Raw genomic sequence first — 22,019 nt, forward strand, 5'->3', positions numbered from 1 at the left:
AGCGAGAGGTAACAAGGGTCTAAAACGGGACTAAACCCGGACTAAACCGAGTCTAAACCTGGACTAAACCCGGACCAAACCGTGACTAAACCGGGACTGAACCGGGACTAAACCTGGTCTAAACCAGGTCTAAACCGGGACTGAACCGGGACTAAACCGGGACTAAACCAGGACTAAACCAGGACTAAACCGGGACTAAACCGGGACTAAACCGGGACTAAACCAGGTCTAAACCAGGACTAAACCAGGACTAAACCGGGACTAAACCTGGGCTCATTATGTTTGTCACTTGTTATTATCGTGAACTTACCTTCAGCTCAAAATAGATTTGTCTCTGGATTTTAAAATCTCGATATCGGTTTCTGCAAATATTGACTATCGAAAACAGCAGAAAACCGATATCGAGGTCGTATCGGCAGCGGTCGTCTTCAGTCGATTAATAAGATATTCTTTTATTGTCCACACATGGGGAAATTTCATTGTTGCAACGCAGGTAGATACAGAGGAAAAGGACAGATAATTTATAGGAAGTTTAAATACACTCTTAATAGAAGAACTCTTATAAACAAAACCTCATTTCCTAAAAAGGAATGGAGGGGGAAAATAAATAAAGATAAAAGTTAAATTAAATATTAAATTGAATAAAAACAGCGTAAGACAAGATAATAATAATAATAATGGTAAAATAAATCTATTTTCATCAGTTAATTCTGTGCGGCGCTCGTCTTTATTTGATTAATCTGTGCGGCGCTCGTCTTTATTGACCCCATGACCTCTGTGCCAGGTCTAAAGATGGCGTCTCAGAAGAAGGTGGACGAGCGGTTCTCACGCGTCCAGAGAGACCCGCGCTTCTGGGAAATGCCCGAAAAGCAGCACAAAGTGAAGATCGACAAACGCTTCAGGTCCATGTTCCACGACGAGCGCTTCAAAGTGCGACAGACGGTGGACAAGCGCGGGCGCCCGGTCCAGCACAGCACCAAGGAGGACCTGAAGAGGTTCTACCAGCTGGAGGACGAGGACCAGGACCAGGACCTGGAGGGGACTGTACCCGGACCGGGCCGGACCAAACCCGGACCGGGCCGGACCAAACCGGGACCCTCGGCAGAAGGTGAGGTGTTTAAGTACCAGTGTTTTGGCTGAGAAAGACTAAAACTATGACTAAATGTTAACGTTTTACTCCAATAAAAAGACATATAACAAATTGAAAACATAAACGAATGAAACTTTTCAACTGCAAAGATTTAAACTACAAAGAGCTCGTCTTTAAATACAAAGTATCATCTGAATAAAAGGTTTGAGCCTAGTTTAGTCCTGATGTAGTCCTGGTTTAGACCTGGTTTAGACCTGGTTTAGTCCTGGTTTAGTCCTGGTTTAGACCTGGTTTAGACCTGGTTTAGTCCTGGTTTAGTCCTGGTTTAGACCTGGTTTAGACCTGGTTTAGTCCTGGTTTAGTCCTGGTTTAGACCTGGTTTAGACCTGGTTTAGACCTGGTTTAGTCCCGGTTCAGACCTGGTTTATATCTTTCCAGGTTTAGTTCTGTAAATGAAAACTAGACTCGTCCATCTTCTTCTTCTTGTCCCGGGTCGCGGGGGCAACACTTCCTCCAGCTCCTCCCGAGGCGTTCCCAGGACACAGAGAGACATAGTCCCTCCAGTGTGTCCTGGGTCGTCCCCGGGGCCTCTTCCCGGTGGGACATGCCCGGAACCCCTCCCCAGGGAGGAGCAGCTGCTCTACTCCGAGCTCCCCCCGTGTGACTGAGCTCCTCCCCCTGTCTCTAAGGGAGCGCCCAGCCACCCGGCAGAGGACACTTATTTCGACCGCTTGTATCTGTGATCTTGTCCTTTGGGTCATTAAAGCTCATGACCATAGGTGAGGTCAGAACGTAGAGTGACCCATAAATCCAGAGCTTTGACTCTGATGGTCCCTCATCTGCCTGAAGAGTGTCTCCAGCTCCAGTCTCCCTCACGTCTGTGAGAGTCAGATCCTCCTTCATCTGGAACTAACCCAGGGACATACTTTTCCCCCCAAGGAGGTTTTTTGTAGTTTTTCCTGGCCGAGAAGGAGGAGCTAAGGACAGAAGGAGGGTCTAAGGACAGAAGGAGGGTCTAAGGACAGAGGGAGGGTCTAAGGACAGAGGAAGGAGCTAATGACAGAGGGGACAGAGGACTCTGGGACATCGTCCCTCGCCACCACAGACATTGTTGATTCATTTCTCACTGTCGCCCTCAGAGGAAACTGTTGTTGTGATTTTGGGCCTTACAAAAATAAATTGAATTGAATTTAGTCTCAGCTCCTTCTTCACCACAACAGTCGATGCAGCGACTGCATCACTGCAAGGACCCCCACCCACCTGGAGAGGACAAGGACCCCCACCCACCTGGAGAGGACAAGGACCCCCACCCACCTGGAGAGGACAAGGACCCCCACCCACCTGGAGAGGACAAGGACCCCCACCCACCTGGAGAGGTCAAGGACTCCACCCACCTGGAGAGGTCAAGGACCCCCACCCACCTGGAGAGGACAAGGACCTCCACCCACCTGGAGAGGTCCAGGACCCCCACCCACCTGGAGAGGACAAGGACCCCCACCCACCTGGAGAGGACAAGGACTCCACCCACCTGGAGAGGTCAAGGACCCCCACCCACCTGGAGAGGACAAGGACTCCACCCACCTGGAGAGGACAAGGACCTCCACCCACCTGGAGAGGTCCAGGACCCCCACCCACCTGGAGAGGACAAGGACCCCCACCCACCTGGAGAGGACAAGGACCCCCACCCACCTGGAGAGGACAAGGACCCCCACCCACCTGGAGAGGTCAAGGACCCCCACCCACCTGGAGAGGACAAGGACTCCACCCACCTGGAGAGGACAAGGACCCCCACCCACCTGGAGAGGACAAGGACCCCCACCCACCTGGAGAGGTCAAGGACCCCCACCCACCTGGAGAGGACAAGGACCCCCACCCACCTGGAGAGGACAAGGACTCCACCCACCTGGAGAGGACAAGGACCCCCACCCACCTGGAGAGGTCAAGGACCCCCACCCACCTGGAGAGGTCAAGGACCCCCACCCACCTGGAGAGGACAAGGACCCCCACCCACCAGGTCCTTCTCAACCTTTTTCCGGTTGAGAACCATGACCTCTGATTTGGAGCTGATTCTCATCCCAGACGCTTCCCTCTCGTCCCAGTGCAGCTGCAGGTCCAGGTTTGATGGAGCCTCAGGACAACATCGTCTGTAAACAGCAGAGTTGAGATCCTGTGGTCCCCAAACCAGACACACTCTGACCCCTGACCACACCCTCTGACCCCTGACCACACCCTCTGACCCCTGACCACACCCTCCGACCCCTGACTGCGCCTAGAAATTCTGTCCGTAAACACTATGAACAGAACCGGTGACAAAGCGCAGCCCTGAGGAGTCCCTCATGGGAACAGGTCTGACTTACTGCAGTGAACACAGCTCCTGCTCCTGTCAGACAGGGACCAGACAGCCCTGAGCAAAGGGCCCCGGACCCCGTACTCCCGGAGCACCCCCCAAAGGACACCCCGAGGGACACGGTGGAAAGCCTTCTCCAGATCCACAAATCACATGTGACAAACTCCCATGAACCCTGGAGCACCCGATGGAGGGTCTAGAGCTGGTCCAGTTCCACCACCAGGACCTAAACCTGCTCCTCCTGAATCTGAGGTTTTATCGGTCGGATTCTCCTCCAGGACCTGGAATAGACCTTATGGGAGGCTGAGGAGTGTGATCCCTCTGTAGTTGGAACACACCCTCCGGTCCCCCTTCCTGAACAGAGGGACCACCACCCCGGTCTGCACGTCCAGAGGCACGGTCCCCGAACGCCACGCCCTGTTGCAGAGACATGTCAGCCAAGACAGTCCTACAACATCCAGAGACTTTAGGTCCTCAGGATCTCATCCCGGAGCCACTGAGGAGCCACTGAGGAGCCACTGAGGAGCCACTGAGGAGCCACTGAGGAGCCACTGAGGAGCCAATGAGGAGCCAACAACCTCAATGACTTCAGCTTGGGTGATGGATAAGACGTGACAGAGGGATTAAGGAGGTCCTCAAAGTCCTTCCACCGTCCGACAACATCCCCAGTCGAGGTCAGCAGGTCTCCACCCGCACTGTAAACGGTGTTGGTGAAGCACTGCTTCCCATCACGTCAGAATTTCTTTGGGGCCGACCAATAGTCCTCCTCCATGGCCTCCCCGAACTCCTCCCCGAACTCCTCCCCGAACTCCTCCCCGAACTCCTCCCCGAACTCCTCCCCGAACTCCTCCCCGAACTCCTCCCAGCCCCGGGTTTTTGCCTCTGCGACAGCACGAGCTGCCGACACCTGTCGATGACCTCAGGAGACCTACAGGTCAGACTGGCCTGATAGGCCTCCTTCTTCAGTCTGACCACATCCCTTACTTCCGGTGTCCACCACCGGGTTCGGGTGTTGCTGCGGCGACAGGCACCGGAGACCTTGTGACCACAGCTCCGCAGCCACAGCAACAATGGAGGTGGAGAACATGGTCCAATCGGACTCAATGTCCCCAGCGTCCCCCGGGACATGGGAGAAGCTCTCCCGGAGGTGTGAGTTGAATTCACCACTGACAGAGGCTCCACAAGACGTTCCCAACAGACCCCCACAATCCACTTGGGTCTGCCAAGTCTGTCCGGCTTCCTCCTCCACCAGTGGATCCAACTCGCCACCAGGTGGTGCTCTACAGCTCCGCCCCTCTCTTCACCCGTGTGTCCAAGACACGCGGCCGGAGGTCAGAGGTCAGAGGACACGACAACAAAGTGGATCATTGACCTCCTGTGTCCTGGTGTCATGTGACCTGATGGACCTTGTGCTTGAACATGGTGTTCGTTCTGGACAATCCGTGGCACAGAAGTCCAATAACTGACCGCTCGGGTTCAGATCGGGGCTCCTCCCCTCTCCAGGAGTCACTGTCATTGTCCACGTGGGCGTTGAAGTCCCCCAGTAGAACAGAGTCCCCGGTCGGTGCACTGTGCAGTTCCCCTCCCAAGGACTCTGAGAAGACCGTGTCCTCTGCACTGCTGTTCGGCCCGTAGGCCGCCACAACAGTGAGAGACATGTCGCGTGACTTTGATGGTCCCTCATCTGCGACATCTGAGACATGTCCTCTCGTCCACCGGGTGAACCGGGACGTCCACGTGGCGGCTGAGCTGAGGGGCTATAAGCCCACACCAGCCCCGCCCACACCAGCCCTGCCCACACCAGCCCCACCCACACCAGCCCCACCCACACCAGCCCCGCCTCTCCCCGCGGGCAACACCAGAGAAGTGGAGCGTCCAGTCCCTCTGGAGGAGATGGTTCCAGAGCCCAAACTGTGCTGGAGCTGAGGCCGACTATATCTAGTCGATATCGCTCCACCTACCGCACAAGTTCAGGCTCCTCCCCCCAGAGAGGTGACATTCCATGTCCCCAGAGTTAGTCTCTGTGTCTGGACATCTGGTCGTCGAAGCCCCTGCCGTCGACTGCCGCCCAGATCTCTTTGCACCGGCCCCTTATGGATCCTCCTGCGGGTGGTGGGCTCACGGGAGGGCGGCTACACATCGCTCTTTCGGGCTGTGCCCGGCCGGACCCCGTGGGGAAAAACCCTGCCACCAGGCGCTCGCCGTTGAGCACCCACCCCAGGCCTGGCTCCAGGATGGGGCCCCGGTGACGCCGATCCGGGCGACGTAACTGGCCTTAATAATAATAATAATACCTTTTATTTATATAGCGCTTTTCAATGACCCAAAGACGCTTTGACATATACAAAAAGTTTTTTTTTTTACAGACCGGGGGGACAGCACGTACAATACACAATAATGTACACAATAATGTACACAATGTACACAATAATGTACACAATGTACACGATAATGTACACTGTCCGAAAAAAGAACAGATAAAATAAACAAGACAGAAGAAGTACAAAGAAAATGATGGGGATGTAACAGTGCAGTCAGTGGGGTAGAGGAGGCTATGGGTGGGGCAGGTCATAGGCTTGGGTGAAGAGGTATGTTTTCAGGCGGAATTTAATTTTTTTTAGTGAGGGAGAGTGGAGGACAGGTCGGGGGAGGGAGTTCCAGAGTCGGGGTTGTGTTCGGGAGAATGCTCCCCTCGGGAGGGGTGGTGGAGGAGGAGCGGAGGGCTCGCTAGGGGCGCTGGGGGATGAGGAGGTCAGACAGGTGGGGGGGTGGTGGAGGATGAGGAGGTCAGACAGGTAGGGGGGGTGGGGGATGAGGAGGTCAGACAGGTGGGGGGGTGGTGGAGGATGAGGAGGTCAGACAGGTGGGGGGGGGCGGTGGAGGATGAGGAGGTCAGACAGGTAGGGGGGGCCGTGGGGGATGAGGAGGTCAGACAGGTAGGGGGGGCCATGGGGGATGAGGAGGTCAGACAGGTGGGGGGGGCGGTGGGGGATGAGGTGGTCAGACAGGTAGGGGGGGTGGTGGGGGATGAGGTGGTCAGACAGGTAGGGGGGGTGGTGGGGGATGAGGAGGTCAGACAGGTAGGGGGGGCCGTGGGGGATGAGGAGGTCAGACAGGTGGGGGGCAGGCGGTGGGGGATGAGGAGGTCAGACAGGTAGGGGGGTTCTAAGTGGGGGATGAGGTCAGACAGGTAGGGGGGGCGGTGGGGGATGAGGAGGTCAGACAGGTGGGGGGGGCGGTGGGGGATGAGGTGGTCAGACAGGTAGGGGGGGTGGTGGGGGATGAGGAGGTCAGACAGGTAGGGGGGGCCGTGGGGGATGAGGAGGTCAGACAGGTAGGGGGGGCCGTGGGGGATGAGGAGGTCAGACAGGTGGGGGGGGGCGGTGGGGGATGAGGTGGTCAGACAGGTAGGGGGGGTGGTGGGGGATGAGGAGGTCAGACAGGTGGGGGGGGGGCGGTGGGGGATGAGGAGGTCAGACAGGTAGGGGGGGCGGTGGGGGATGAGGAGGTCAGACAGGTGGGGGGGGCGGTGGAGGATGAGGAGGTCAGACAGGTAGGGGGGGCCGTGGGGGATGAGGAGGTCAGACAGGTAGGGGGGGCCATGGGGGATGAGGAGGTCAGACAGGTGGGGGGGGCGGTGGGGGATGAGGTGGTCAGACAGGTAGGGGGGGTGGTGGGGGATGAGGAGGTCAGACAGGTAGGGGGGGCCGTGGGGGATGAGGAGGTCAGACAGGTGGGGGGGGGGGCGGTGGGGGATGAGGAGGTCAGACAGGTAGGGGGGTTCTAAGTGGGGGATGAGGAGGTCAGACAGGTAGGGGGGTTCTCAGGGACCGGCCTCCTGCTGGTGCCCAGAGTCAAGACAAAACATGGGGAATCTGCGTTTCAGTTTTATGCAGCTAAAATCTGGAACAGTCTTCCTGAAGATGTGAGACAGGCTTCTACTCTGACAATGTTCAAATCTAAGCTAAAAACAGTTTTGTTTAGCTGCGCATATGACTGAAAGGATTTTTTCTTTGCACTCTTCTCTTTTGTTTGTGATTTTATTAGTTTAGAAAATCAGTTGGATTGATAATTTTTAATTTAGTTAATTTTATTGTATTTCTGTAATTTCTTTGTGATTTGAATGCATTTTTCCTGCTGTGAAGCACTTTGAATTGCCTTGTGTATGAAATGTGCTCTACAAATAAACTTGCCTTGCCTTCTAAGTGGGGGATGAGGAGGTCAGACAGGTAGGGGGGCGGTGGGGGATGAGGAGGTCAGACAGGTAGGGGGGTTCTAAGTGGGGGATGAGGAGGTCAGACAGGTAGGGGGGTTCTAAGTGGGGGATGAGGAGGTCAGACAGGTAGGGGGGTTCTAGGTGATGAAGAGCTTTGTTGTTTTGTGCTTCATAAGGGGCTTCTGAGCCGCTCTTGGTCTGACCCATCACCCAGGACCTTGGGGGACCCTCCCAGGGGCTTGAAGCCCCCAACAACACAGCTCCTGGGATCATTGGGGCGCTCAAACCCCTCCACCACGTTAAGGTGTCGGTTCAAGGAGGAGACTTGTCTGAACAGTTTTGGATAATCACAAGAAGTACAAAGCAGTGGGCGGAGATAAGGGGTGAGTGAGTTTTCAGTATTTTCGTGTTAAACTAATCGCTCAGATCTTCTTTTTCAGATGAAGACGATGAAGAGTCTGAGCACGAGGATTCTGAACCCGACTCTGGACAGGACTCGGGTTCTGAGGGGTCGGGTTCTGAGGGGTCGGGTTCTGAGGGGTCGGGTTCTGAGGACTCTGGTCCGGACTTGGCCCGTGGCAAAGGGAACGTGGAGACCAGTTCTGATGAAGACTCCGAGGACGAAGTGGAGGCCATTCTGAGGCGAGAAGAAGAGGAGATCCAACACGACTGGGGCGATTTGTGCAAAGACGCTCCGCGAACCGAAGAGGTGACCCACATGAGCCAGTCTGTGGGCCGGACCTCGGCCCGGTCCACTGACTGTTGGGCCGGGTCTCGGTCCACTCACTGTCTTGGTCCGGTCCACTCACTGTTGTTCTTCTCAGGTGTCCCGTCGTCTGGCCGTGTGCAACATGGACTGGGATCGGATCAAAGCCAAAGACCTTCTGGCCTTGTTCCAGTCCTTCTGCCCCAAAGGGGGCGCCGTGCTCTCTGTGAAGGTCAGAAACGCTCCAAACATGGACATGTTTCAGACTGTCCCGTCGTGTTTCAGCTTGTCCCGTCGTGTTTCAGCCTGTCCCGTCGTGTTTCAGACTGTCCCGTCGTGTTTCAGCATGTCCCTTCGTGTTTCAGACTGTCCCGTCGCGTGTCAGACGGTCCCGTCGTGTTTCAGACGGTCCCGTCGTGTTTCAGACTGTCCCGTCGTGTTTCAGACTGTCCCGTCGCTTTGCAGCCTGTCCCGTCGCGTTGCAGCCTGTCCCGTCGCGTTGCAGCCTGTCCCGTCGCAGCCTGTCCCGTCGCGTTGCAGACTGTCCCGTCGTGTTGCAGACTGTCCCGTCGTGTTGCAGACTGTCCCGTCGCGTTGCAGCCTGTCCCGTCGCGTTTCAGACTGTCCCGTCGCGTTTCAGACTGTCCCGTCGCGTGTCAGACTGTCCCGTCGCGTTGCAGCCTGTCCCGTCGCTTTGCAGCCTGTCCCGTCGCTTTGCAGCCTGTCCCGTCGCGTTGCAGCCTGTCCCGTCGCGTTGCAGCCTGTCCCGTCGCGTTGCAGCCTGTCCCGTCGCGTTGCAGACTGTCCCGTCGCGTTGCAGACTGTCCCGTCGCGTTGCAGACTGTCCCGTCGCGTTGCAGCCTGTCCCGTCGCGTTGCAGACTGTCCCGTCGCGTTGCAGACTGTCCCGTCGCGTTGCAGACTGTCCCGTCGCGTTGCAGACTGTCCCGTCGTGTTGCAGACTGTCCCATCGTGTTGCAGACTGTCCCGTCGCGTTTCAGACTGTCCCGTCGCGTTTCAGACTGTCCCGTCGCGTGTCAGACTGTCCCGTCGTGTGTCAGACTGTCCCGTCGTGTTTCAGATTTTCCTGTCTCACTTTGGGAAAGAGCGTCTGCAGCAGGAGGTGAGCGAGGCTCCGCTGGAGCTCAAGGCTCTGCCGGAGGATTCAGAGGACGACACCGAAGAGGAAAAGTAAGTCGGATGTTTCCTATTTTCACAGCAGGAGATGTTTGAGTGGGACGAGCCATGGGGGACGGGCCATGGGGGACGGGCCAGGGCCCCGGGGGGACGGGCCAGGGCCCCGGGGGGACGGGGCCAGGACCCCGGGGGGACGGGGCCAGGACCCCGGGGGGACGGGGCCTTGGCCGCGGGGGGACGGGGCCTGGGCTGCGGGGGGACGGGGCCTGGGGGGACGGGCCGGGCCAGGGCCGCGCTTTAGTGACAGTTTCACCTTTGAACTCTGAACATTTGAATTATTTTAAATCTCGATGAAGAAATGACTGAACATTTACGTCCATAACCACGGTGACCTTTACGTGGGCGGGGCTCTAGAGGTCTGTGGTCCAACCTGGTCTCTCCTGGTCTCACTTGGTTTCTGGTCTCACCTGGTCTCTGGTCTTACCTGGTTTCTGGTCTCACCTGGTCTCACCTGGTCTCACCTGGTCTCACCTGGTCTCACCTGGTCTCACCTGGTCTCACCTGGTCCCTGGTCTCACCTGGTCTCTGGTCTCACCTGGTCTCACCTGGTCTCTGGTCTCACCTGGTCTCTGGTCTCACCTGGTCTCTGGTCTCACCTGGTCCCTGGTATCACCTGGTCCCTGGTATCACCTGGTCTCACCTGGTCTCTGGTCTCACCTGGTCTCACCTGGTCTCTGGTCTCACCTGGTCTCACCTGGTCTCTGGTCTCACCTGGTCTCACCTGGTCTCTGGTCTCACCTGGTCTCTGGTCTCACCTGGTCTCACCTGGTCTCTGGTCTCACCTGGTCTCACCTGGTCTCTGGTCTCACCTGGTCTCACCTGGTCTCTGGTCTCACCTGGTCTCTGGTTGCAGGTCATACCGTGAACGCATGCGTCAGTACCAGTTCGGTCGTCTGAAGTATCGTTATGCTGTGGTGGAGTGCGATGGTCCTGAGACGGCAGCTCAGATCTACTGCGAGTGCGACGGCTTTGAGTACGAGAGCAGCGGCTCCGTGCTCGACCTCAGGTGATGGCCACGCCCCTCACACACACTATCTTTAGCCACGCCCCTCACACACACACTTCCTGTGACTCGCTCTGTTTGTCTGGAGCAGGTTTATTCCTGACGAGTTGCAGTTTGAGGAGGAGCCAAAAGATGTTTCCACCGACGTGAACCTGGCGTCCTACAACCCCAACCTCTTCACCTCCACCGCCGCCTCCACCTCCAAGGTACTTTAGACCTGTTCTAGACCCGGTTCTAGACCCGGTTCTAGACCCGGTTCTAGACCTGCTTCAGGGTTCAGAATAAGCGGCATCGCAAAATGTGACTCAATTTCTCTCAAATGCGATGCGTTCGTCAGAAAAAAGTGCTTTTGTTTCGCAGCTTTTGCGATACAAAAATGTGTTCAATTGTATCACCAAAGCGCCTAAAAGTGTAGGACACTGTGTGGACATGACACATGTAGGACACTGTGTGGACATGACACATGTAGGACGCTGTGTGCACATGACACATGTGGACGCTGTGTGGACATGACACATGTAGGACACTGTGTGGACATGACAAATGTAGGACACTGTGTGGACATGACAAATGTAGGACGCTGTGTGCACATGACACATGTAGGACGCTGTGTGGACATGACACATGTAGGACACTGTGTGGACATGACACATGTAGGACGCTGTGTGGACATGACACATGTAGGACACTGTGTGGACATGACAAATGTAGGACGCTGTGTGCACATGACACATGTAGGACGCTGTGTGGACATGACACATGTAGGACACTGTGTGGACATGACACATGTAGGACGCTGTGTGCACATGACACATGTAGGACGCTGTGTGCACATGACACATGTAGGACGCTGTGTGGACATGACACATGTAGGACGCTGTGTGCACATGACACATGTAGGACGCTGTGTGCACATGACACATGTAGGACGCTGTGTGCACATGACACATGTAGGACGCTGTGTGCACATGACACATGTAGGACGCTGTGTGCACATGACACATGTAGGACGCTGTGTGCACATGACACATGTAGGACGCTGTGTGCACATGACACATGTAGGACGCTGTGTGCACATGACACATGTGGACACTGTGTGGACATGACACATGTAGGACACTGTATGGACATGACACATGTAGGACACTGTATGGACATGACACATGTAGGACACTGTATGGACATGACACATGTAGGACGCTGTGTGCACATGACACATGTAGGACACTGTGTGGACATGACACATGTAGGACGCTGCTGTCTCAGATGGAGTCTGAAAGTGGGAGGAGCCACAGGTAGAGTTAGCGTCACAGATTCAGACTCGGGTCAATAACTCTAAACACAAGTCTTTGCAGATCATTCACAGCCAAAATATTCATATTTACAGTGTCACGTGACACAACCTCGTTTTAACAATCAGATGTGTATTTTGGGCTCAGCGAATCACACGCTCCGAATGTGCAGCTGGAGCTGAGACGAGTGCTTAGGGACCGTCATCAAATAGCAAAACGAAAATTGGAATGGAACGTCAAATAGAGCGGTACAATGTGAATAACACGTAAAATACACAATGATGGTCGCCACGGCAACACTTATGTTTCCATCAGAAGCTTAAGACATATTTGTGTAACGACAGTTAATATGTAAATGAGACTCCTGCAAATAGTCATCTGATGATGATGATGTGGAAGAAAGTTGTAAATAAGTTAATCCAACTTTGTGTTAATTAATTTGTTCAACTAATTTTGTTTTTAATGTTTTAAAATGTTCTTTTTTTTAAATGTTTAATAAGTGTTTAAAAGTTAATTTGTTAAGAGTTTTTTTTTAAATAGAATGTTTTACAAATACATTTTAAATAAATAATCGTGTTATATCAATGGAAAATATTGATTGTTAGTCACTTTCGTGTTTTGCTCTGCAATTATCAAATTGCTTGACAAATTTGGAAAAAATTATGGATTTTTTAGCAGCTGCTGCTGCAGAAGTGAAAATCCTTCATCTGAGCCCTGTGCTTTATACCCTGTTCTAGACCTGCTTTATACCCTGTTCTAGACCTGCTTTATACCCTGTTCTAGACCTGCTTTATACCCTGTTCTAGACCTGCTTTATACCCTGTTCTAGACCTGCTTTATACCCTGTTCTAGACCTGCTTTATACCCTGTTCTAGACCTGCTTTATACCCTGTTCTAGACCTGCTTTATACCCTGTTCTAGACCTGCTTTATACCCTGTTCTAGACCCCGTTCTATACCTGCTTTATACCCCGTTCTAGATCCCGTTCTATACCTGCTTTATACCCGGTTCTAGACCCCGTTCTATACCTGCTTTATACCCGGTTCTAGACCTGGTTCTAGACCTGGTTCTAGGCCATATTCTAGACCATTTTCCAGACCTTTTTATATACCTGGTTCTAGACCTGCTTTATATCCTATTCTAGACCTGGTTCGGGACTTGCGCAGACCTGGCTCTAGACCATGTTCTGGACCCGGTTCTAGACCATGTTCTGGACCTGGTTCTAGACCATGTTCTGGACCCGGTTCTAGACCATGTTCTGGACCCGGTTCCAGACCCTGTTCTGGACCTGGTTCTAGACCCTGTTCTGGACCTGGTTCGGACCTTGTTCTGGTCCTGGTTCAGACCTGGTTCTAGACCTTGTTATATACCCGGTTCTAGACCCGGTTCTGGACCTGGTTCTAGAGCTTGTTATAGACCTGGTTCTAGACCTTATTATAGACCCTGTTCTAGACTGTGTTATAGACCTTGTTCTGGACCCTGTTCTGGACCTGGTTCTAGACCCTGTTCTGGACCTGGTTCAGACCTGGTTCTGGTCCTGGTTCTGGTCCTGGTTCTAGACCTTGTTATAGACCCGGTTCTGGACCTGGTTCTAGACCTTGTTATAGACCCGGTTCTGGACCTGGTTCTAGACCCTGTTATAGACCCGGTTCTGGACCTGGTTCTAGACCCTGTTATAGACCCGGTTCTGGACCTGGTTCTAGAGATTGTCATAGACCCAGTTCTAGACCCGGTTCTGGACCTGGTTCTAGACCTGATGTTCCCCTGGCTCCAGGTGGAGCTCACGTGGGATGAGACGGACCACCAGCGCGTCACGGCTCTAAACAGGAAGTTCAACAAAGACGAGCTCCTCAACCTGGACTTTAAGGCTTATCTGGCCTCCTCCAGCGAGGAGGAGGAGCAGGAAGAGGAGGGGCCTGTGGAGGAAGAGGCGGGGCCACAACAGGAAGAGGAGGGACAAGAAGGCGGCGCCGAGGACGAACACTCCAATCCAGGTCAGAAATGACTCGATGACGTCGGAAGGATTCAAACAAGTTCAATTAAAGTTATTTCCACAATAGAATCACTAATAAATAAAGCACAAATATGACCATGTTCTATATTTAAAATGACTCAAATGTCCAGAGCTTTGTCCCATAGTCCTGACTTTGGCACCAGCAGGAGGCCGGTCCATGTTTAGTCCTGACTCTGGCACCAGCAGGAGGCCGGTCCATGTTTAGTCCTGACTCTGGCACCAGCAGGAGGCCGGTCCATGTTTAGTCCTGACTCTGGCACCAGCAGGAGGCCGGTCCATGTTTAGTCCTGACTCTGGCACCAGCAGGAGGCCGGTCCATGTTTAGTCCTGACACTGGCACCAGCAGGAGGCCGCTCCATGTTTAGTCCTGACTCTGAGCACCAGCAGGAGGCCGGTCCATGTTTAGTCCTGACTCTGGCACCAGCAGGAGGCCGGTCCATCTTTAGTCCTGACTCTGGGCACCAGCAGGAGGCCGGTCCATGTTTAGTCCTGACTCTGGCACCAGCAGGAGGCCGGTCCATGTTTAGTCCTGACACTGGCACCAGCAGGAGGCCGGTCCATGTTTAGTCCTGACTCTGGCACCAGCAGGAGGCTGGTCCATGTTTAGTCCTGACTCTGGCACCAGCAGGAGGCCAGTCCATGTTTAGTCCTGACTCTGGCACCAGCAGGAGGCCGGTCCATGTTTAGTCCCGACTCTGGGCACCAGCAGGAGGCCGGTCCATGTTTAGTCCTGACTCTGGCACCAGCAGGAGGCCGGTCCATGTTTAGTCCCGACACTGGCACCAGCAGGAGGCCGGTCCATGTTTAGTCCCGACACTGGCACCAGCAGGAGGCCGCTCCATGTTTAGTCCTGACTCTGAGCACCAGCAGGAGGCCGGTCCATGTTTAGTCCTGACTCTGGCACCAGCAGGAGGCCGGTCCATGTTTAGTCCTGACTCTGGCACCAGCAGGAGACCGGTCCATGTTTAGTCCTGACTTTGGCACCAGCAGGAGGCCGGTCCATGTTTAGTCCTGACTCTGGCACCAGCAGGAGGCCGGTCCATGTTTAGTCCCGACACTGGCACCAGCAGGAGGCCGGTCCATGTTTAGTCCTGACACTGGCACCAGCAGGAGGCCGCTCCATGTTTAGTCCTGACTCTGGCACCAGCAGGAGGCCGGTCCATGTTTAGTCCTGACTCTGGCACCAGCAGGAGGCCGGTCCATGTTTAGTCCTGACTCTGGCACCAGCAGGAGGCCGGTCCATGTTTAGTCCTGACTCTGGCACCAGCAGGAGGCCGCTCCATGTTTAGTCCTGACTCTGGCACCAGCAGGAGGCCGGTCCATGTTTAGTCCCGACTCTGGCACCAGCAGGAGGCCGGTCCATGTTTAGTCCTGACTCTGGCACCAGCAGGAGGCCGGTCCATGTTTAGTCCTGACTCTGGCACCAGCAGGAGGCCGCTCCATGTTTAGTCCTGACTCTGGCACCAGCAGGAGGCCGCTCCATGTTTAGTCCTGACTCTGGCACCAGCAGGAGGCCGCTCCATGTTTAGTCCTGACTCTGGCACCAGCAGGAGGCCGGTCCATGTTTAGTCTTGACTCTGGCACCAGCAGGAGGCTGGTCCATGTTTAGTGCTGACTCTGGCACCAGCAGGAGGCCGGTCCATGTTTAGTCCTGACTCTGGCACCAGCAGGAGGCCAGTCAATGTTTAGTCCTGACTCTGGCACCAGCAGGAGGCCAGTCAATGTTTAGTCCTGACTCTGGCACCAGCAGGAGGCCGGTCCATGTTTAGTCCTGACTCTGGCACCAGCAGGAGGCCGGTCCATGTTTAGTCCTGACTCTGGCACCAGCAGGAGGCCGCTCCATGTTTAGTCCTGACTCTGGCACCAGCAGGAGGCCGGTCCATGTTTAGTCCCGACTCTGGCACCAGCAGGAGGCCGGTCCATGTTTAGTCCTGACTCTGGCACCAGCAGGAGGCCGGTCCATGTTTAGTCCTGACTCTGGCACCAGCAGGAGGCCGCTCCATGTTTAGTCCTGACTCTGGCACCAGCAGGAGGCCGCTCCATGTTTAGTCCTGACTCTGGCACCAGCAGGAGGCCGCTCCATGTTTAGTCTTGACTCTGGCACCAGCAGGAGGCTGGTCCATGTTTAGTGCTGACTCTGGCACCAGCAGGAGGCCGGTCCATGTTTAGTCCTGACTCTGGCACCAGCAGGAGGCCAGTCAATGTTTAGTCCTGACTCTGGCACCAGCAGGAGGCCGGTCCATGTTTAGTCCAGACTCTGGCACCAGCAGGAGGCCAGTCAATGTTTAGTCCTGACTCTGGCACCAGCAGGAGGACGGTTCTTCACGTTTGTTTCTTCACGTTTGTTTGTTTGTTTGTTTGTGAGTGACAGACGTCCTGCAGAAGGCCAAACGTGGTGAGCAGCAGATCCAGATGTACAGAGAGCTCCTGCAGGGCATCCGGGCCAAAGAGGAGCAGAGCCGGGAGCGCCAGGGCGGCATGGAGGTCACATGGGTCCCAGGTACAACCCGTGTGTGTGTGTCCCAGTCCGTGTGTGTGTGTCTGTGTGTCCCAGTCCGTGTGTGTGTGTGTCTGTGTGTCCCAGTCCGTGTGTGTGTGTGTCTGTGTGTCCCAGTCCGTGTGTGTGTGTCTGTGTGTCCCAGTCCGTCTGTGTGTGTCCCAGTCCGTGTGTGTGTGTGTCTGTGTGTCCCAGTCCGTGTGTGTGTGTCTGTGTGTCCCAGTCCGTGTGTGTGTATGTCTGTGTGTCCCAGTCCGTGTGTGTGTGTCTGTGTGTGTCCCAGTCCGTGTGTGTGTGTCTGTGTGTCCCAGTCCGTGTGTGTGTATGTCTGTGTGTCCCAGTCCGTGTGTGTGTGTGTCTGTGTGTCCCAGTCCGTGTGTGTGTGTCTGTGTGTGTCCCAGTCCGTGTGTGTGTGTCTGTGTGTGTCCCAGTCCGTGTGTGTGTGTCTGTGTGTGTCCCAGTCCGTGTGTGTGTGTCTGTGTGTGTCCCAGTCCGTGTGTGTGTGTCTGTGTGTGTCCCAGTCCGTGTGTGTGTGTCTGTGTGTGTCCCAGTCCGTGTGTGTGTGTCTGTGTGTGTCCCAGTCCGTGTGTGTGTGTGTGTCTGTGTGTCCCAGTCCGTGTGTGTGTGTGTGTCTGTGTGTGTGTCCCTGTGTGTGTGTGTGTGTGTGTCTGTGTGTGTGTGTGTGTGTCCCTGTGTGTGTGTGTCCCGTGTGTGTGTCCCGTGTGTGTCTGTGTGTGTCTTTGTGTGTCTGTGTGTGTGTGTGTGTGTGTGTGTGTGTGTGTGTGTGTATGTGTGTGTGTGTGTCCCTGTGTGTGTGTGTGTGTGTGTCCCTGTGTGTGTGTGTGTGTCCCTGTGTGTGTGTGTGTGTCCCTGTGTGTGTGTGTGTGTCCCTGTGTGTGTGTGTGTGTGTGTCCCTGTGTGTGTGTGTGTGTCCCTGTGTGTGTGTGTGTGTGTGTGTGTGTCCCTGTGTGTGTGTGTGTCCCGTGTGTGTGTCCCGTGTGTGTCTGTGTGTGTGTGTGTGTGTGTGTCCCTGTGTGTGTGTGTGTGTGTGTGTGTGTCCGTCCGTGTGTGTGTCCGTCCGTGTGTGTGTGTGTCTCTGTCTCTGTCTCTGTGCGCATGTGTGTCCCACGTGTCACATTGGCTCAGATGTCCTCCCTGTGCAGGGCTGAAGCAGAGCGCGGAGCAGAAGCTGAAGAAGCGTCTGGAGTCAGAGGAACTCAGGCCCTGGGAACAGTTTGTGCAGAAGAAGAAGGAGAAGAAGAAGGAGAGGAGGAAAGAGAGGAGGAACCAGGTCAGGACTAAACCGGGACTAAACCGGGACTAAACCGGGACTAAACCGGGACTAAACCGGGACTAAACCGGGACTAAACCGGGACTAAACCGGGACTAAACCGGGACTAAACCGGGACTAAACCGGGACTAAACCGGGACTAAACACTTTCTTTCGCTGATGTTCTTCAGGACTCTGAGGCTGGACTCAGTGATGATGATGAACTTCCCTCAGACGTGGATCTGAACGACCCTTTCTTCAAAGAGGAGCTGTCTGCAGCAGGTGAGGGTCTGACCCTGGGTCTGACCCTGGGTCTGACCCTGGGTCTGACCCTGGGTCTGAACCTGGGTCTGAACCAGGTCTTTAACTTGCCTGTCACTCTGGTCTGGTCTTGAATTTTAACTGGTGAAGAACAAGGCCCAGGTCCTCTCCGTGACCCAGGTCCAGGTCCTCTCCGTGACCCAGGTCCAGGTCCTCTCCGTGACCCAGGTCCAGGTCCTCTCCGTGACCCAGGTCCAGGTCCTCTCCGTGACCCAGGTCCAGGTCCTCTCCGTGACCCAGGTCTAGGTCCTCTCCGTGACCCAGGTCCAGGTCCTCTCCGTGACCCAGGTCCAGGTCCTCTCCGTGACCCAGGTCCAGGTCCTCTCCGTGACCCAGGTCTAGGTCCTCTCCGTGACCCAGGTCCAGGTCCTCTCCGTGACCCAGGTCCAGGTCCTCTCCGTGACCCAGGTCTAGGTCCTCTCCGTGACCCAGGTCCAGGTCTTCTCCGTGACCCAGGTCCAGGTCCTCTCCGTGACCCAGGTCCAGGTCCTCTCCGTGACCCAGGTCCAGGTCCTCTCCGTGACCCAGGTCTAGGTCCTCTCCGTGACCTAGGTCCTCTCAGTGACCCAGGTCCTCTCAGTGACCTAGGTCCAGGTCTTCTCCGTGACCCAGGTCCAGGTCCTCTCCGTGACCCAGGTCTAGGTCCTCTCCGTGACCTAGGTCCTCTCCGTGACCTAGGTCCTCTCAGTGACCTAGGTCCTCTCCGTGACCCAGGTCCAGGTCTTCTCCGTGACCCAGGTCCAGGTCCTCTCCGTGACCCAGGTCCAGGTCCTCTCCGTGACCCAGGTCCTCTCCGTGACCCAGGTCCTCTCCGTGACCCAGGTCCTCTCCGTGACCCAGGTCCAGGTCCTCTCCGTGACCCAGGTCTAGGTCCTCTCCGTGACCTAGGTCCTCTCCGTGACCTAGGTCCTCTCAGTGACCTAGGTCCTCTCCGTGACCCAGGTCCAGGTCTTCTCCGTGACCCAGGTCCAGGTCCTCTCCGTGACCCAGGTCCAGGTCCTCTCCGTGACCCAGGTCTAGGTCCTCTCAGTGACCCAGGTCCTCTCAGTGACCTAGGTCCAGGTCTTCTCCGTGACCCAGGTCCAGGTCCTCTCCGTGACCCAGGTCTAGGTCCTCTCCGTGACCTAGGTCCTCTCCGTGACCTAGGTCCTCTCAGTGACCTAGGTCCTCTCCGTGACCCAGGTCCAGGTCTTCTCCGTGACCCAGGTCCAGGTCCTCTCCGTGACCCAGGTCCAGGTCCTCTCCGTGACCCAGGTCTAGGTCCTCTCCGTGACCCAGGTCCTCTCCGTGACCCAGGTCCTCTCCGTGACCCAGGTCTAGGTCCTCTCCGTGACCCAGGTCTAGGTCCTCTCCGTGACCCAGGTCCAGGTCTAAACTCCACAAATACTCTCAAATCACCATCAGAACAACTGTGTTCTTAACCTGTTACCACCCACCTGCGCGCTGGCGAACATTTTCTATATCTCAAATATTCTCTTACATCATCACTTTTATTTCCGTGGTCAATACCATAAGTTATACATCATTTTAAAGGTCATTTTCTCAACAAAACGAATATGTCATTGAATAATTTGCCCCAAGAAGCAATTGCCAATAGTTTGTGAGAAAGTCTCAACTTTTACAAACGCATGTCCTGTTTGCTGTTTATGACGGACGAAACGGCTTTAATTCTGTTCATCCTTGTACTCAGTCTGTCCGTAAGGAATCATTGAAAAACAATATACACTTGTATTTTTCCTGAAGTTTTCCCATTTCAAGATATTGTCAAGTAAACAAACTTTTCTTTGTTTCTCGCCGGACGAGAATGCGCTTGTCTGCCGCATTTCTCCGTCCATAACAAATGACCTGTTTGACCTATAAGATAATGTTGGATATCCTTCTTTTCCTCAGACTGTTTCCTACAGAATGAGACCATCCACGATTTTTTCTGTCCACGGGTTTGTTTGCTACAGCCTCCGCAAAACAAAATGCGCCGCTTGCGACGCACATGGATTAGTCTGTTTACATCTAAATAGCGCCGCGTGCGAATGACGTATCAGACTATGATTGACATATTATTCTAGCGAATGAGAATAGCTTTAGAAAGAGAGGCGGGACAAAGGGCTCATTGACACAGAATCTTCTGTATTCTCGTGCGTAAGGCTCCGTGAAGGCTGTAAAGAGCCAGATTTCTCGGCAGGATTTTGCGCATAACGTTTTCTGTTTTTATTAGCCTTTTGGACGTACATTTTGTTTGATTTTGTTGTGTATTATTATACCAATATACAAATAAAATAAAAAATATTATAATTTTTTTTTTTTTTAACCTCTATATGGGAAATTCATGGGTAAACTCATATTTACACATTTTCACATTTTTTTAGCAGTTATAATTGCTATTAGTGGCCTACAAAACATCAAAATGTATGTTTTATGATCATAGAGGAGCTAAAATTGTAATAAAACAGTTTGGCACAGTTGGCACATATTTGGATCACTTGTTCCGAATATACTTTTTGATACAAAAAGGTCAACAGCACCAAAATGCCTGTTTCTAGAGCTCTGAAACTTTACACAGTTGTTGTCAACAAGATAATCATCATGTGCAGTGAACAGCATAAGCACACAATGAAGTATGTCCTGCTCAGGACCATTACAAATGGACAATATTCAGGCAAGACTAAAAAAGGATGTTTAGTTTATGTTTGGGCCTCTGTAGTGTGAGTTCTGAATCCCTGACAGTGTGACATGTGCACATCTGCAGAAACTAGAAGGCCTAAGCTTTCTAATGATGCATCACACTCACATGTGGAACATAAGATCCTCTTTTAATAAGCAATGCCATGTGGGTCTGACCAGTGTGCACAGGTCTGACCAGTGTGCACAGGTCTGACCAGTGTGCACAGGTCTGACCAGTGTGCACAGGTCTGACCAGTGTGCACAGGGCGAGAATAGGTGGATGGTAACGGGTTAAATACATTTGAATAAAATGTCAAATGTTATTTGTAGCTTCGGTTTTTCAGATTTTTAAGTACAAGAGGCTGATATTTCATCCGATGTTTTTTGTCTCAGACGTGAAGAAGAAGAAGAAGAAGAAGAGGAGAGCGAGTGACGCAGAGGAAGACGAGGACGAAGACGAGGAGAGAGGCAAGGTAAGAACAGATAAAACTGGTTTAGACCTGGTTTAGTCCTGATGCTGCGCTGTGATTGGTCTGACCCTGGTCCGACCCCGCTCTGACCTCGCTCTGACCCCGCTCTGACCCCGCTCTGACCCCGCTCTGACCTCGCTCTGACCTCGCTCTGACCCCGCTCTGACCCCGCTCTGACCCCGCTCTGACCCCGCTCTGACCCCGCTCTGACCTCGCTCTGACCCCGCTCTGACCCCGCTCTGACCTCGCTCTGACCCCGCTCTGACCCCGCTCTGACCTCGCTCTGACCTTGCTCTGACCTCGCTCTGACCCCGCTCTGACCCTGGTCCAGGTCCAGGCCCAGATGGAGCTGCTGATGGGAGAAGATCCTGACGAGTCGAGGCACAAACACTTCGACTTCACCCGAATCGTGGAGCAACAAAACCTGAGCAAGAACAAGAGGAAACGACTCAAGAAGTCTGGACTCCAGCCCGAGGAGGACGGCTTCCAGGTGAGTCCTGGTTCTGACCCGCTTTAGTCCTGGTTCTGACCCGCTTTAGTCCTGCTTTAGTCCCGCTTTAGTCCCGCTTTAGTCCCGCTTTAGTCCCGCTTTAGTCCCGCGTTAGTCCCGCGTTAGTCCCGCGTTAGTCCCGCGTTAGTCCCGCTTTAGTCCCGCTTTAGTCCCGCTTTAGTCCCGCTTTAGTCCCGCTTTAGTCCCGCTTTAGTCCCGCTTTAGTCCCGCTTTAGTCCTGGTTCTGACCCGGTCTCTCCTCAGGTGAACGTGTCTGACTCCAGGTTCCAGGCGGTCTACTCTTCTTCTCTGTTTAACTTGGATCCGTCTCATCCGAGCTTCAAGCGGACCAAAGGCACCGAGCGCCTCCTGCAGGAGAAACAGCGCCGCCGACAGGACAAACAGGGTACTGAGCGTAACTGTGGTTTAACTGTGGTTCTACGAGTCTC

The 22,019-nt window shown here is 54.3% G+C and overlaps 1 protein-coding gene across 1 annotated transcript in view; it reads left to right on the forward strand.

Annotated features, from left to right (window-relative positions):
- Window positions 1-784: 784 nt before the first annotated feature.
- The window catches only part of esf1 (ESF1, nucleolar pre-rRNA processing protein, homolog (S. cerevisiae)), a 21,681-nt gene continuing 446 nt past the window's right edge, over window positions 785-22,019 (forward strand). Inside the window, exons 1-13 of the mRNA XM_072463487.1 lie at window positions 785-1,108; window positions 8,094-8,362; window positions 8,478-8,591; window positions 9,440-9,549; window positions 10,409-10,561; window positions 10,650-10,764; window positions 13,625-13,844; window positions 16,236-16,364; window positions 17,525-17,652; window positions 17,823-17,913; window positions 21,004-21,083; window positions 21,418-21,570; window positions 21,835-21,976. Coding sequence (XP_072319588.1) covers window positions 793-1,108; window positions 8,094-8,362; window positions 8,478-8,591; window positions 9,440-9,549; window positions 10,409-10,561; window positions 10,650-10,764; window positions 13,625-13,844; window positions 16,236-16,364; window positions 17,525-17,652; window positions 17,823-17,913; window positions 21,004-21,083; window positions 21,418-21,570; window positions 21,835-21,976 — 2,020 coding nt within the window. The 5' untranslated portion in view covers window positions 785-792. The remainder of the gene's footprint in view (window positions 1,109-8,093; window positions 8,363-8,477; window positions 8,592-9,439; window positions 9,550-10,408; window positions 10,562-10,649; window positions 10,765-13,624; window positions 13,845-16,235; window positions 16,365-17,524; window positions 17,653-17,822; window positions 17,914-21,003; window positions 21,084-21,417; window positions 21,571-21,834; window positions 21,977-22,019) is intronic.

Source organism: Eucyclogobius newberryi, unplaced genomic scaffold (assembly GCF_026437365.1).
Source record: "Eucyclogobius newberryi isolate DKJ021-1_F unplaced genomic scaffold, fEucNew1.0.hap1 SCAF_4, whole genome shotgun sequence".
NCBI classification, from domain to species: Eukaryota; Metazoa; Chordata; class Actinopteri; order Gobiiformes; family Gobiidae; genus Eucyclogobius; species Eucyclogobius newberryi.